At 47.3% G+C, this 14,685-nt stretch overlaps 1 protein-coding gene across 1 annotated transcript; it reads right to left on the bottom strand.

The window, feature by feature from the left end:
• Positions 1 to 244: 244 nt before the first annotated feature.
• On the bottom strand, positions 245 to 3,501 carry RIPPLY1 (ripply transcriptional repressor 1). Its single transcript, XM_017854109.1, has 4 exons — positions 3,302 to 3,501; positions 2,306 to 2,381; positions 1,644 to 1,708; positions 245 to 1,070 (listed from the first exon to the last, which is right to left on the bottom strand). The coding sequence occupies exons 1-4, from the start codon at positions 3,454 to 3,456 to the stop codon at positions 911 to 913; spliced, it is 456 nt and encodes a 151-aa protein (XP_017709598.1). The 5' UTR covers positions 3,457 to 3,501; the 3' UTR covers positions 245 to 910.
• Positions 3,502 to 14,685: the final 11,184 nt, after the last annotated feature.

Here is a 14,685-nt window from a genome sequence, read left to right on the forward strand (position 1 = left end):
CTGCCTTTTGGGGGCCTTTTTGTTTCCTTTCCAAGCCGTCCTTGAAGTTTAATCAAGTCTGATTTCACAAGTTGATGGAGGGGGCCTGGCCCCATGCTGAGTCCCCAGCCCTACAACCCCATGAAGAAAAACTTGTCAACTGACCTCAGGTAGGAAAAGCAATGAATTGGCCTTGAGCTGGTCTCTGACCCCTCTGCCCATGGCTTCACAGCATGGGCAGAGTTCAGTTAAGAAATCAGCACAGTTCCAAGAAAAAGGAAAACACCCTCCAGTTTATTTTTCTCCTGATTCATCTCATGCCAACACACAGACTTCAATGGACAGCAGGCAAAATGGGGTCATCCCCAGAGGAAGCCGATTCTCTACATGCCCCCTTCCCTTACTGTAAGACTCATCAGAAAGGCACCCCAACCTTGCATGGATCTGCTGTTGGTATTCCTGGGGGTGAAGCCAGAAGTCAGGCTTTCCACAGAGAGACGAGACTACATGCCCACCTGGGAAGGCTGGGGAGTCAAAGGACTTGAGGAGTGACTACTTCCCTCCGCAAGGGCATGCCCTGCCCTGCTCTGCTTCCTGGAGGCTTCAGCAAGCCTTCCTTCTTCTAGAGCTCCTAGAACCCTCCCATAGTCAACACAACAGCAGCCCAGACAATGAGATGCCAGAGGCCTGGGCTTATAGGCCAGTCAGGTAAGCCAGGGTGAGCTGGGCAGTTAGAGGACTCAATTTTCAGTCCAGAAAGCTCTATCTAATTGAGGTCTGTGGAAACTTGCCAGACAAATTGAATCCCAATCAGACTCTGGCTGCCACCATTTGGATAGGTTAGGGGTGGGGAAGGGGGATGAGCTGTGGTGCTGTAGGATATGGACCCTGGTACCCTCACACACCCTTCTGGCCCCTTTTCATCGGCCTCCTACTTCTCTTCTTCATCCTCCTCTTCTTCATCTTCCTCTTCTTCTTCATTGTCTGAGTCCTCATATAGGTTGATGGTTGCCTGGACAGGAAAGTTCTGCAGTAAAATCTCCCCAGCACTGTACAGATAGTCGAAGGAGTGGGATTTAGGCCAGAAGAGCCTGTGGACAGAGAAGAAACATGGCCCCTAACTTAGACAGGTCTCATATGTGCAGAGGGGCCAGTAGGGCCAAGAAAGAAGCTGGCCCCTAAACCCCTTCTCTTGGCTGCAACAATGAGGTCAGAGGGAAAGGAAGAAAGAAAGTTTTGTAACAGAACCTTCTGCATTATTACAAAATGGCCCCATGCAGGAAGGTAACCCCTTATGGACCTATAGTGGTGGGGGCGGGGGCCCAGCCCCAGCATCTATCAATTATGGCTCTGACCCCATCTGCTACCTACCCCAGAAGGCTTCTAGCCAAGAATTCTCCAGCCCTGTGGCCTCCATCTCCTTCCACTGAGGATTATTTCACTGACCCATCCATGGGGGATCATTCTTGGGCATCATTAACAATGCCTCCAGGGAAGACAGCCTTGGCCAAGTCCCTTAACCTCTCTGGGCTCCAACTTTCTCTTCTATGAAACAGCGATCATAGATAGCAATCCCTCCCTTCTCCTGCTTCACAAGACCTTTGTGAAGATTCAAAGAACTAATGGATCTATGTCAAGTTTGGAGCTTGATGCCAGAAGCTTACCTGACAGGGTGATGGAACTTGGATTCAGCCTTGGTGACCTCAGCAGCTATTGCTCCGCCAGCAGCCTGTCCAAAGCAAAAGCTAGCATGTGGTTCAAAGTACATGGCTAGATAACTTCCTCATCTGTACCAGAGGTCAGAAAGCTGCAGGTAAAATGATCTTGAAGAGATCTTAGACATCTCTGGGACCCAGCAACCCCCAATACCTGCCCCTCAACAAGGGGTCTCTCTTGTTTCTGGTTAAAAAACAAGCAGACAGAGTCCTGTGGGTTGTTTGCTTCCCTTTTCTGTTCCAGCACCTGTTTGGAGGCTCTCCAGGGGACAGAGTTCTACTGGAGCAGCAAAGATTCAAGGAGATGGGGTGGGTGGGAGAGCACTGGAGCAAGGTGCCAGGAGACCAGGCCTCAAGCACCAGCACTGCCCCACACTGGATGTGGGGCCTGCCCAGATCCCTTGTCCACTCTGAGCCTTGGTCTCCTCATCTTTCCAATTGCCACAGAAAACTTGGATCTGCTCTCCGCTGGAATCAAATGTTGGCAAAACTGTGAGGATGCTATCTCAGATCTGCACCCTTGGACTGAGGTCAGGGGTTCTCTGGGAAGTGACCTGGTCAGTGTTAATGCATGTGGCTGCATGTCATGCATCACAAGGGCTTGAACTCACCAAATCCACCAGCTTCCTCATCTGCCTTAGGGAGTCATTTGTGGAAGACAGCCAGGGCCTCCAGAGACAAGTTCCTCTGGGACAAAGAGAAGAGATTAATCATTAGAGGAAGAGACTGAAAGGTGGACTCCCTGAGATAACAAGAGGCCTCCCAAAAGCTTGGCTCAGGTGCCATCTGCTCCAGGAAGCCTTTCCTAAGGCTCCTGAGCCCATTCCAGGACAGATGCCCCTTCTCTCAGCTTCAGCAATGTTATTATTGCTTTTATCATCCTGTTTTGTAATTGTCTATTTACTTGTCTTTGGGCTTCTTAAGCTCAAAGATATGTTCAATCGTATCTGAATCCTCAACACCTAGCACAATATCTGCTACACAGTAGCTGTTTCAGTAAATGTTTGTTGAAGGCTAAATGTTTGGAGTAATGAATAGGGGTTAGATGGAAAATATCTTGCCTCCTACTTCCTGCTCCAAGAAGTAGAATTCAGAGCTCCACCATCTTCCTGGGCTGAGGAAGAGGGCCAGAAATGTTCCTGGGCCCACTGCTTCCCCACTGTACTTGCAGAGGTAGGAAAAAAGCCAATGGAAATCTTATGTCGTGGTCAGGAAAAAGACAATGTCCCAGTCAAGGGCCTCTTTAGACTTTGGTCCTCTTTCCCCACACTCCGCACCGCCGCAGTCTAGATTGTGTTAAGCCCAGGTTTCATAGCAGTTCCCCATCCCCCTCAGGGGACTCAGCCACCTGGCCTATGAAGACCTGGCTGCTTCACCTTCAGCTTTGGCAACAGCCCCTGTCCCCAAGTCCCCTCTTGCCACCCAGCGGGATTAGTGAGGTGAAAAGCCAGATGAGATATTCCAGCTAGAGATGAGGAGGGAGGGCTATGAGGCCATTGCTTTTCCCCTTCACAGAGAACAGGGTGCCCTGGACATCTCATTTTCCTTCCTCTCTCAGGAAGCCCTCAAGCCTAAGTTCAGTTTGCCAAAGGCCACGCTCAACTTACCTTTCACTCCCATCTACTTCTTTTCCAGAGGAGAGAAGGGGAGATGGGCTTAGCAGGTCAGGGAGTGCCAGTGGGGCTTGTGCTAGGTCTGGAGCTAGGGCCAGGGCCAGGGCTGGAACAGGGGTGGCAGCAGCAACACAGGCAGCAGAGTCCATTCTTAGGGGACCAGAGCCAGGCGGACTGTGGGGTCCCCTACTTCCCAGAAACTTCTGCACTCTTTTGGCCTTTCCTGGGACACCCTTTTATAAGCCCTGCCTGGTCTTATAAATTATTCAGGGAGGACAGGGGTGGGATGATTCGGGAGGGAGACAAAGATTTAGGGAAGGGGCTCAAGGAGGGAGAGCTGGGTTCCTGGGTGTGAAATCTCTCCCAGTTGAATAAACATGGTGTCAGTGGGAGGTGAGGGATTTGCTTTGCCTCCAAGTCAGAAAGGAAAACACAGAAGGGGCAAATCGCACACCATTTGTGTGAATTCTCCAGGCAGTAGCAAGGCCTGACAGGGGAAGGAGAGGAGCTCATTAGCACTCTGAAACCATAGAGCTGTCAGGGACAGAGGGCTGAATAGACAGGCCTTTAACAAAGCCAATTCCTGGCAAGAAGAGACAACTGACTTCTTTAAGGAGAGTGAGGGACTCACTTGTTATTTCAGCTCAACCTCAAATAGATTTGCCAGGTGGACCTGAATATAGGGTGACTGCCATTAAGCATATCATCTGGGTTAGGGAAAAAAGGGGGCATTCTGGGCACGGCAGGCCCAGTTGCCTGTACAGTAAACCTTAACTCTTCTTTCAATGCCCCTCAGCCCCTTACTGATCAGTTCATTTGCCAAAGTGCCCCCTCCAGCCTCAGCAGTAAGTGGCCCAGTGAAGGAGAGCAGGCAGGATTTCACAGGCCTCTGGGTGAGATTCCAAACCTCAGAGCTCAGCTTCCAGTTCAGGAGCCAGGGTGCTGGGGAGAGGCAAAGTTCTGCCGGACTACAGAGCCGCTGAAGGACCAGCCCCAGCCCTAGGCCTCAGTTCCCTCACATGAAAGATGAGGGTGCTGACCCAGTGGTCCCATAGGACCATGCCAGCCTGAACACTCTCTGACGGGGGTTACATAAATGGGTACTGAACCTGGGCAAGCCCAGAGACTTGAGCACAGTCCTAGGCCTTAGCCAGCCTTCTGGGCCTTTGCCAGAAAGCTTCTAGTTACAACTACTGGCAGGGACCTTCCGCTTCAGAGGTCTCGAAAATATTCCTCCTGACCTCAGTGTCTAGCCCCAGCACAGATTTAGCTTCTTGGGTGTTCATCACAGTCCGGTTTGTAATGGTCGAAAATTAGAAACAACCTCAATGTCCAATAATAGGAAACCAGTTACATTAATTAGGGCAAATGCTTGCAACTGAATACCAAGCAGGTGCTCATGATCATGTTCTGGGAAGTGTAATTTTTCAACACAGACAATGGAAAAAAATCAGATGGTAAGATAGCATGACTAATTTAAGGGCTCCTCGTTTCTCTGTTCACCTACCCCCCATCTTCACCCCACTTCCAATTCTAGTCTCACTATGTTCTTTTCAGCAAAGGAAAATTGAAAACAACCTAAATGTCTCACTTTTAAAAGCTGGTTAGATAAATCATTGGGCAATTACACAATTTCATATTAAAATTGGCATGGTAGAAGAATGAGGGAAAAGTTAACATATTGAAAGAGTGAAAACAAAATAAGTGTCTAAAATATTACTTAAAGGATGATCCCATTTTGGTAAGAAAAAAGATGTAGAATGGACAGCGTGCAGAGAAAAAATAAGACTGGTGAGAAGAAACAATGCTAGGGTTGTCATTTCTGGGAGTAACAGTGGGGTGGATTTTACTTTATGTTTTCTGAATTTTCTAAAAGTTCCACAATGAACTGATATTATTTGAGTAATGAAAAGGAAAGGCACTAAAAATAAACATAAACTAAGAAAGAAATGTTTATCCGTGGAGGAGAGAAAGCTGAGTGAAATGACAGATATTTTCAAATATCTGAAGATTAGACTGCAGTGAGATTACACTTGTTCTGGGTGACTTCAAAGGGCAGGGCTGAGGCCCACGGCTAGAAGCTACAGGGAGACACATTTTGGCTCAATCAAAGGAAAACTTTCTAATGGCTCAGTCACCACCTAACCCAAGGACCTGGCATAGTCCCAGCCCTCAATAAACAGAGGTTTATTATATGAGATGAAATGAGTTCAGTGGAATGTGCTGCCTTGGACTGGAGACAGCTCTCTGTCCCCGAATTTTCTAAGTGCAAGCTAGATCCCAGGTCCTGAAGAGGGAAATCTTGTGGGGAAAGAGAGGGTTGCTGGGGAGCCGGAGCATCTATCAATCTCCAAGAGTTCTTGCTAAATTTACCTTCATGAGCTGAGCATTTGCTTGTACTGACTGCATCATTGGCTGAAAGGAGGATTGTGGCTCAGAGAAGGAGTCAGGCTGAAAAGACTGGGCTGGAAGGAGATGGCGTGCAAAGGAGAAAGAAGCACAATACCTGTTGTCACACTCTAGGATCTTTTCCACTTGTAAGTGGCCTCCGAGAATCAGCAGAAGGAGGGAGAGGGCTAAGAGGCAGATATTCCTCCTGAGCTCAGGGCTCATGCCTGACCAGACTCAACCATGCCACCCATCATGCCACCTCCCATCTTCAACTTGTGTTCCTTCAGTCACTCCCTTCACATTAGGAGCTGTCCAGTCCCTTCACTCCTCTGACTAGCAGGCCTCAGGGTTCCACCTACACTCAGCTCCCAGCATGCTCTCCTGGAGCCCAGGGAGCCTTCAGTCCTGTTTCCATGGGTCTTTGTCCTCCCTACACAATGGCTCTGTCTTGCTACCTCCTAGGAATTGCCTCAGCCTCATTTAGCTTGTGGGACATGAAGCCGCTGGCTCCTCTTGTTGGCTTTTCCCTGGCCTGTAAGATTTAAGGCCTGCAAGTGTTGCTGGGTAAAAGTTGGCTGTTCTTTTCACTTAACACAAAACAGGAGTAAACTGGTCAGCAAGGCAGCAGAAAAGGTCTGGATCAAACAAGATGGAGACCTTCCTGCCAGAGCAATTAAGATCTTACCTCTGTTCTCCGTAACAGCCTTATAGTGCTTCTGGGTTTTGCCAGTGATTGCTTTTCCAGACCTTTCTGAGAGTACTGGGGTTAGCATTGCCTAGCAAAGGGACAGACAGGAAAGGAAAGTGCCGTGGACTCTGCTTCAAGCTTAGCGAGGGAGACAAGACCCGCAGAGGGAAGACAGACTTGACCAATCTCAGCTGACTCCCAGCGCCCCTCAGTCATCCTTGAGCATGTTCCCTTGTCAAGGCCCCAGCTCCAGCCTCCACATTTTGCTTTGGCCACATTCCAAACTTCCTTCACCTCCTTACCTTGTTCCTGCCCCTCCCCTCTCTGCGTAGAATAACCTCTCCTTCTACTTCCCTGAGAAAACAGAGGCCTTCAAGCGTGAATTACCTCAGTGCCCTGCCCTACTCCCCGCTCAAACTTGGCCTGCCTTTCCAACTTCCTTCCCCTCCAGCCCTCTCTTCTCAGGGGACAAGGTGCCCCTCTGGTTAAAGGCTAATCCCTTCGCCTGGGCCTTGGCCTCATCCACCTCCTTCCTGGGCCCTTCCTCCAGCCGTTTGTTATGCTTCTTGTATTTGGGAAAGTTCAGCTTCTCTATACCAGCTCTTTCTCTCCTGATTATAAAATGCTTGTCTCTGTTATCCCAAAAAACAAGAACTTCCCCTCCACTGTGTGTTCTCTTGCTCCTCTAACTTGCTCTTTCTCTCTTGATCTCTTTCTCTCCCTCCCTCCCTCCTTTCCTCTCTCTATTTTCTTTTCCTCAGTCTCAAATTTATTGAAAGTAGTCTACATGCTAGACTTCCGCTTTTCCTGGCTTCCCACTCACACCTCAACCAAAAGGAGTTTGGCTCTAGCCACATTATCTCAGTGAAAGGGCTCTGTCACCAATGACCTCCTAATTGCCAAATTTGATTACTTCTTTGAAATCTGGGTGGCAAAAGACACTGTTGGCCAAGTCCTCATTTCTGAAACTGTCCCCTCTTTTGGCCTGCATGATCACGCTTTCTTGGTTTTCCTCCTGCCTCTGGAACCATTCCTCATGGTCTCTTTTGCTGGCCTCTCTTCCTCTGCCCATTCCTTGAATCAGTGGTTCTCCAATTATAGTCCACAAAACAGGCTGATATTATACAGCGATGTTTTCACGGCAAAATGAAAAAAACTTTACTAGGAAAGTTTTTCAATAAATAAATCTTTTCAATTATAAAGGATTAGGCCGGGCGCTGTGGCTCACGCCTGTAATCCCAGCACTTTGGGAGGCTGAGGCGGGCAGATCACTTGAGGTCAGGAGTTCAAGACCAGCCTGGCCAACATGGCAAAACCCCGTCTCTACTAAAAGTACAAACGTTAGCCAGGCATGGTGGCACACACCTGTAATCCCAGCTACTCAGGAGGCTGAGGCAGGAGAATTGTTTGAACCCAGGAGGTGGAGGTTGCAGTGAGCCGAGATTGTGCCACTGCACTCCAGCCTGGGCAACAAAGCAAGACTCCTTCTCAAAAAAAAAAAAAAAAAATTATAAAGGACTCTCCTTCGTTCTGAGATTATGCTCTTCCTACTTTTTGGCAGTAAAATGTTCTTTGAAATGATGGCAATGATGGAAGTTACTTTATTTCTTTAATGTTTCTACTTTGGCAAAACAAAATGTTAGTTTATCTATGTCAGTCTCATAAATGTTTATTGAATGAATGAAAGAATGAGAGCTATGTTTCCCACTGAAATTTTCCCAATGGGTATCTCAAACTTATTCCAAAACTGAACTGTTTTCTCCCGGGACAAATCTCCTCTGTACCTACCTTGGAAACCAGCATCATATTGACCCAGTTACTCAAGCTCAAAACTTTGGCTGCTGATTTCAGTCTTCACCATTTCTGACTTTTGTCTCCTCCATGTTCTGCACTCCTCCACTCTCCCAGTTGTTTCTTAAATTATGGCCTCATCCATCCTCTCTCACCTGGATGCTCAACAGAGCTTCCTCATAGTTTTCCCTGTCTGTGAGTTAGCCTTTCCAATCCATTCTTCTCACAGCTGCCCCAGAGATCTTTCTAAAATACATAGCCAAGTATGGTCTTCCTCTCCTTAAAAACTTCCAGTGCCTATAGAAAATGTCTAAACTCCTTCGTGTGGCAGTTAAAGCCCTTTGACATCTGAGCTCAGCCTGCTCTCTGGTCTTCTGCCTCAGAAGGCCTTCCACACGCCATCCACTGCAGCCTCCCTCGACTCTATCTCCATCCCGCAAACACGCCATTCACCTGTAAACTTTTCAGGGTTTAGGGCCTCTGGATGCTCAGGATCATTCTTGGGACAGTGTATTTTTTCTTTCTTTTTTTTTTTAGACAGGGTCTCACCCTGTCACCCAGGCTGGAATGCAGTGGCATGATCACAGCTCACTGCAGCCTTGACTTCCTGGGCTCAAACGATCCTTCCACCTCAGCTTCCCAAGTAGCTGGGACCACAGGTACGTCCCAACACCCACGGCTATTTTTTTTCATATTCTATAGCAATGTTTATATACAAATGCATTGTATATCAAATGAATACACTGATACCAAATGCATGGACTGGGCCATGCTGTAAAATATATTTCTTACTGTGGGTCACAGTCAAAAAGTTTGATAGCACTAAGGAGAATAGCACAGATGTTATTCTGTGATTCATCTAGTTAGCGCTGCTCACGTCATTGTCCTTTGCTCTCAAAATGGTTTTGGTCTCATTGCTGGGTGTAACAGAGGTCAGGAGACTGGATACTGCCCAAAGATTTCATGGAGGAGGGGAAGATTGAGCTGGACTGGGTTTAAGGAGGCAGAGAGCAGGTGGAAATGCAATTCTGGCAGAGAAAAGTGACACAGAGGTGGATAATTAGAGAACATTTGTTAAATATTTATATGCCAGGCATTGTTCTAAGCACTCTGCGTGAATTAATTCAAGTCTCACAAAACAACCCAGTGAGGAAGATACTATTAAAAGCTGCATTTTAAAGATGAGACCGGGGAACTTACCCAGGGTCACAGAACTAAAAGTGACAAGATTGGGATTTGAACTCGGGGAGTCTCTGTGCTCCTAACCACTGCCCAGCCCTACCCTGCCACTGGGGAACAGTGGGGAGAGTGGACTGTCTTGGGAAGCGAGAGCCTAGGCCAGCGGGCAACAGAGGGAGGAGAACGTTGAATGCTAGGTTGAAAGTTCCAGCAACAGGTTCTGAACTCCTCTCCAGAAAGGAGCTCTTCCTCTTTCCCTCTGCCCTCTGCCTTGCAAGCTGGGGCTCCTGGGGTTGAAGGCAGGAGGCCTAAACATCCAGTGAGGGTGCCTGGTGGAGGCCCGAAGTAACACAGGGCCTGCTCTGAAAGAGGAGCAAAGGAGAAGTTTCTCTCCCCAACCTGGGCCTGCCTCCAAATCATAAATAGCAAATGGTGCCTGGGGCCTCTGCCCTCCAGTCCAAATGTCCCAAATGTGCCAACTCTTATATGGAGTCCCTTGGGTTCCTGGGACGGGGGGTCCCCTCTGGAGAACAGTTTGTTCCCGGGTCAGCTCTCTTCCTACACCCTCCGCCGCTTGGTCCACCATTTGAGCCAGGGCTGTGGCCCATGTGGTGCAGATTCTCTTGGCAGAACCTCTCGCAGCTCCCCATTTGCTCCTCATTTGGACTGCAGAAGCCTAGAAAAACAAAGCTCTGAGGAAGAAGGTGGGCAGGAGGGAGGTGTTTGGAAACGTCACTCCCAGCTGGGCTCCATCCCTTCTCTGTCCTGTCCTTCCATCCAGCTCCTCCCCTGGCTCCTTGGGCCAGCCTCTTCATCCTCTCTTCTCTGAGACAGACCCTTTTCCCAGCCTGGCCTGAGACCTTGGGAAGATGAAGCGATACTGAATTCTCAGTAGCGTGGTCTTTCCTCTTGTCCTTTTAGTCTTGGTGTCCTGATGATCCTGGCTAAGTAAGCAAAAGATACTAGTAACTAGTGGCAGCTGTTTTCCTGGGATGTGGATTCTGAGAAACTAACAAAACAATGACAAGAAAATAGCTCACATCTATTGACTATTTACTGTGTGCCAGGCATCGTGCTAAGTGCTTTATTGTTTTATTATTGACTCCTCACAAAAATCTTATGAGGTAGTTACTATTATTGCTGCCATTTAAAGGTGAGCAGAGGCCGGGCGCAGTGGCTCATGCCTGTAATCCCAGCACTTTGGGTGATCTGCCCAAGATGGACGGATCACCTGAGGTCAGGAGTTCAAGACCCTCCTGGCCAACATGGCAAAACCCTGTCTCTACTAAAAATACAAAAATTAGTTGAGCGTGGTGGCTTGGGGCACCTGTAATCCCGGCTACTCGGGAGGCTGAAACAGGAGAATCACTTGAACCCCGGGAGGTGGAGGTTGAAGTAAAATGAGATCACACCAGTATACTCCAGCCTGAGTGGATAGAGTGAAACTGAGTGAAATCACATACTAAAAAAAAAAAAAAGCACAATAAAATAAAAGAGTGAGCACACTGAGGCATGGAGAGATTAAGCAATTTACCCAGGCTCAAGGAGCTATTGAGAGGTTTGAGGTTTGTCTGCCACTCTAACTCAGGGCCTTCTTGTCTAATGCCTGTACTTTTGCAGTCAAACTTAAAGTGGAAAAAGCTTGGGCCCTACAGCTAGACTTGGGTGTGGGGAAAAAATAATGGTTCCTACTTCACAGAGTTGCAGTGAAGACCGAAAGAAATAGTGCATGAATTTTGCTTAAAACCTGACATGTAGTTAGTACTCAGTAAATGGTGACTATTATGATTATTCCTTTTGCCCCTCCATCATTGCATACATTGTGGCTATTCAGAGCACAGGGTTTAGAAGCAGGCCTAGGTTGGAAGCCTTCCTCGATCCTTTACCATGCAGGTAATGTTGGGTAAGTGAACCAATTTCTCAGCCTCAATTTCCTTGGGATGAAAACAATAGTACCCATCTCCCAGGACTGGAGTGAGGATGAAATAAAATACTGTATGGAAGCTAGTGTTCCTTTTCTGTCCCACATACTTTCAGGTGTTTTCCATACTGGGCCAGATTTGGCTTCCCAGAAAATAGCTTCCATCCTGCTCAGACACCCGCAATGGCAGCTCATGAGTGATGGGAATAAAAGGCATTTACACGTTTTCCCTATTCCTTCAAGCCTCACCTCTGACTCCACCCTGTTCTCCCCCTTACTTCCAGCAGGCTTGTTACTACAGTACCCCTGCACATGACCATTTCCACACCCCTAACCCCTTCCAAGTCTAGAACACCTCTCTTCCCCATGACACAAATTCTGCCCTGCCTTCCAGGTCCTCCTTGAATTCACACTGACTGCAGGAAGCCTCCAAGCCACGCTAACATCTGCCTCCTTCTGCAGGTCTCTCATTTGAGCTTTCCCCCATGTAGGGGTGTCAGCCCTCTTTTCAGTCACTGTTTTGGACAGGAAGCAAGCCTTTGTATTGAGGTGCTGTGGCTTAGTCTCGTCTCCTCCCTCCCATCAGCACCTGGCCCAGGACTGGGGACATGGCAGGCTTTCATTTCATGCAAATGGAATGGTGTTGACACAGGTAATTGGTCTGAGAAGCCTAATAGACTTAGTCTAGCAAGTAGCCTTGGGGCTCCACGGTAGGGTGGCAGACAGCTATGACAGGTGCATGGGCCAGGGTGGGATTCTCTGTTTGTATTGGGGCCTTGTAAGACAGAGCACTCAAGATCCGAGGATATGAGTAGTTATAGAGGGTTGCTATTGACTTGGCTGGGACAGCTCATGAACAAGGCAGGTCAGGAGTAGGAAAGGGCACAACAACAGCAGAGGTCCTTTGGGAAGGAACCTAGGAATCCTCTCCTCCTCTTCATGCCCAGCTGTCTCCTCTACTGACAGGACATTTCTAAGCCTTATTAAAATTTCATCTCCACTCTTTCCCAGGCCTCTTCCCTCCCCTTCCAGCCTCAGCCTAGACCAGCAGCCCTAAAAATGTGGTCCAAAGATCCAGGGAGCCCCTAAGATTCAGGAGGTTCAGTCAAAACTGCTTTCATGGGGCCAGGCATGGTGGCTCACACCTGTAATCCCAGCAATTTGGGAGTCCAACGCAGTAGGATCTTTTGAGGCCAGGAGTTCCAGACCAGCCTGGGCAACATATGAGACCCTGTCTCTACAAAAAAAGTAATAGAAACTAGCTGGGCATGGTGGTGCACACCTGTCATCCCAGCTACTCAGGAGGCTGAGGTGGGAGGATCACTGGAGCCTAGAACTTCAAGGCTGTAGTGAGCTACGATTGCACCACTGCTCTCCAGCCTGGGTGATAGAGTGAGACCCTGTCTCTAAAAACAAACAAACAAACAAAAAACGATCTCGTTTCATATAGTACTAAGATGTTATTTGCCTTTTTTTGCTGTGTTGACATTTGCACTGAGGATGAAAAAGCTATGGTGGGTGAAAGTGCTGGCAACTTAGCATGGATCAAGGCAGTGACACTACATTGTATTCATGTTCTTCTTTGTCACCAATGTATTCCTGGTAGAAGAAATGTCAGGTTCATTTAAGAATGTCTCAATGAAACAGCAAAAGTTATTAATTTTTATTCCATATCAAACTTTTGAGTATGTCTTTGTAATCATCTGTATGACAAAATAGGAAGTATATATGGATATATAAAGCACTTTTGCATACTGAAGTGCAATTGTCATGAGGAAAAGCACTTGCACAATTGACTTGCAAGCTGAACTAGTGAATTTTTTATGGAACTCTTTTTTTTTTTTTTTTTCAGACGGGGTCTGGCTCTGTCATGCAGGCTGAAGTGCAGTGATGCCATCATGGCTCACTGCAGCCTCGATCTCCCAGCCTCAAGCAATCTTCCCACTTCAGCCTCCCAAGTAGCTGGGACTACAGGCTTGTGCCACCATGCCCAGCTAATTGTTTTATTTTTTTAGTAGAGACACAGTGTCACTATGTTGCCCAGGCTGGTCTCAAACTCCCGGGCTCAAGCATTCCACCTGCCTCAGCTTCCCAAAGTGCTGGGGAGCACGTTATTTTTTTACTTGAATGATTGACAGATAAATTGTGGCTATTCGAACTTGGGTGCTTGGCAAGTATTTTGTTAAAAATGGACAAAATGATCCTGTCACCTCAAGGAAAACAACTGTTACTATTTGTTGTCAATGATAAAAGTTAAGCTTTCAAGGAAAAAGTACAATTTTGGAAAACCTGTAGCAGCCACTGTGAACTTGAGAGCTTCTCAATATCCTAAAGAGCTTTCTAATAAGATTAGTAGGGATATTAATGAATGTGATTTTTTAATATTGTACAATCAAAAAGCGAGTCAACAATGGGAAGATCTGCATAACTGGGTAGACAGATATTTTCCAGATGACTAATGCATGATGTTACAAAATCAAGCATGGATAACAGATCCATTCAAATGGTAATTGTTTTTTTTTTCTTTTTTTTTTTTTTTTTTTTTTTTTTTTTTTTTGAGACAGAATCTCACTCTGTTGCCCAGGCTGGAGCACAATGGCACAATCTTGGCTCACTGCAACCTCCGCCTCCTAGGTTCAAGCAATTTCCGTGCCTCAACTTCCCAAGTAGCTGGGACTATAGGTGTACACCACCATGCCTGGCTAATTTTTGTATTTTTTGTACAGACAGGGTTTTGCCATATTGGCCAGGCTGGTTTTGAACCCCTTACCTCAAGCAATCCACCCACCTCAGCCTCCCAAAGTACTGGGATTACAGGTGTGAGCCACGGCACCTGGCGGACCAGTAGATTTTAATGTAACAGAGTACAAAAAGTTCACTGATACAGTTTAGTTTCAGATTCAGCATTGCAAAGAAACATTAAGAAACAACCACTTGTGAAGTTTAGGTGTAGTTATCAAGAATCCCCACACCATTTATTAGTTCTCTATTGCTGCCATAACAAATTACCACAAACTTAACAACTTAGTATGACACCCATTTATCATCTCGCAGTTATATAGGTTAGAAATCCAGGTGTGTTCACCTGAGTTCCCTGCTTAGGATCTCACAAGGCTGAGGTGAAGTGGTCAGCTGAGCTGGGCTCTTATCTGGAGGCTCTGGGGAAAAGTCCCCTTCCAAGCTTACTCAGGTTGTTAGCAGAATCCAGGTCCTTCAGGATGTGGGTCTGAGGCCCCCTTGACTTGCTAGTTATCATCCAGAGGCTGCCCGTGGCTCCTAGAGGCTACCTACACTTCTTCTTACGCAGCTCTCTTCATTTGGAAACCATCAACAGCATAGTCAAGTTTGCATCTCTCTGACTTCCGACTTCCTTTTCCGCCACTAGAACACCTTTTTTTTTTTTTTTTT

This window comes from Rhinopithecus bieti, unplaced genomic scaffold (genome assembly GCF_001698545.2).
Source record: "Rhinopithecus bieti isolate Rb0 unplaced genomic scaffold, ASM169854v2 scaffold_38787, whole genome shotgun sequence".
Classification (NCBI taxonomy): domain Eukaryota; kingdom Metazoa; phylum Chordata; class Mammalia; order Primates; family Cercopithecidae; genus Rhinopithecus; species Rhinopithecus bieti.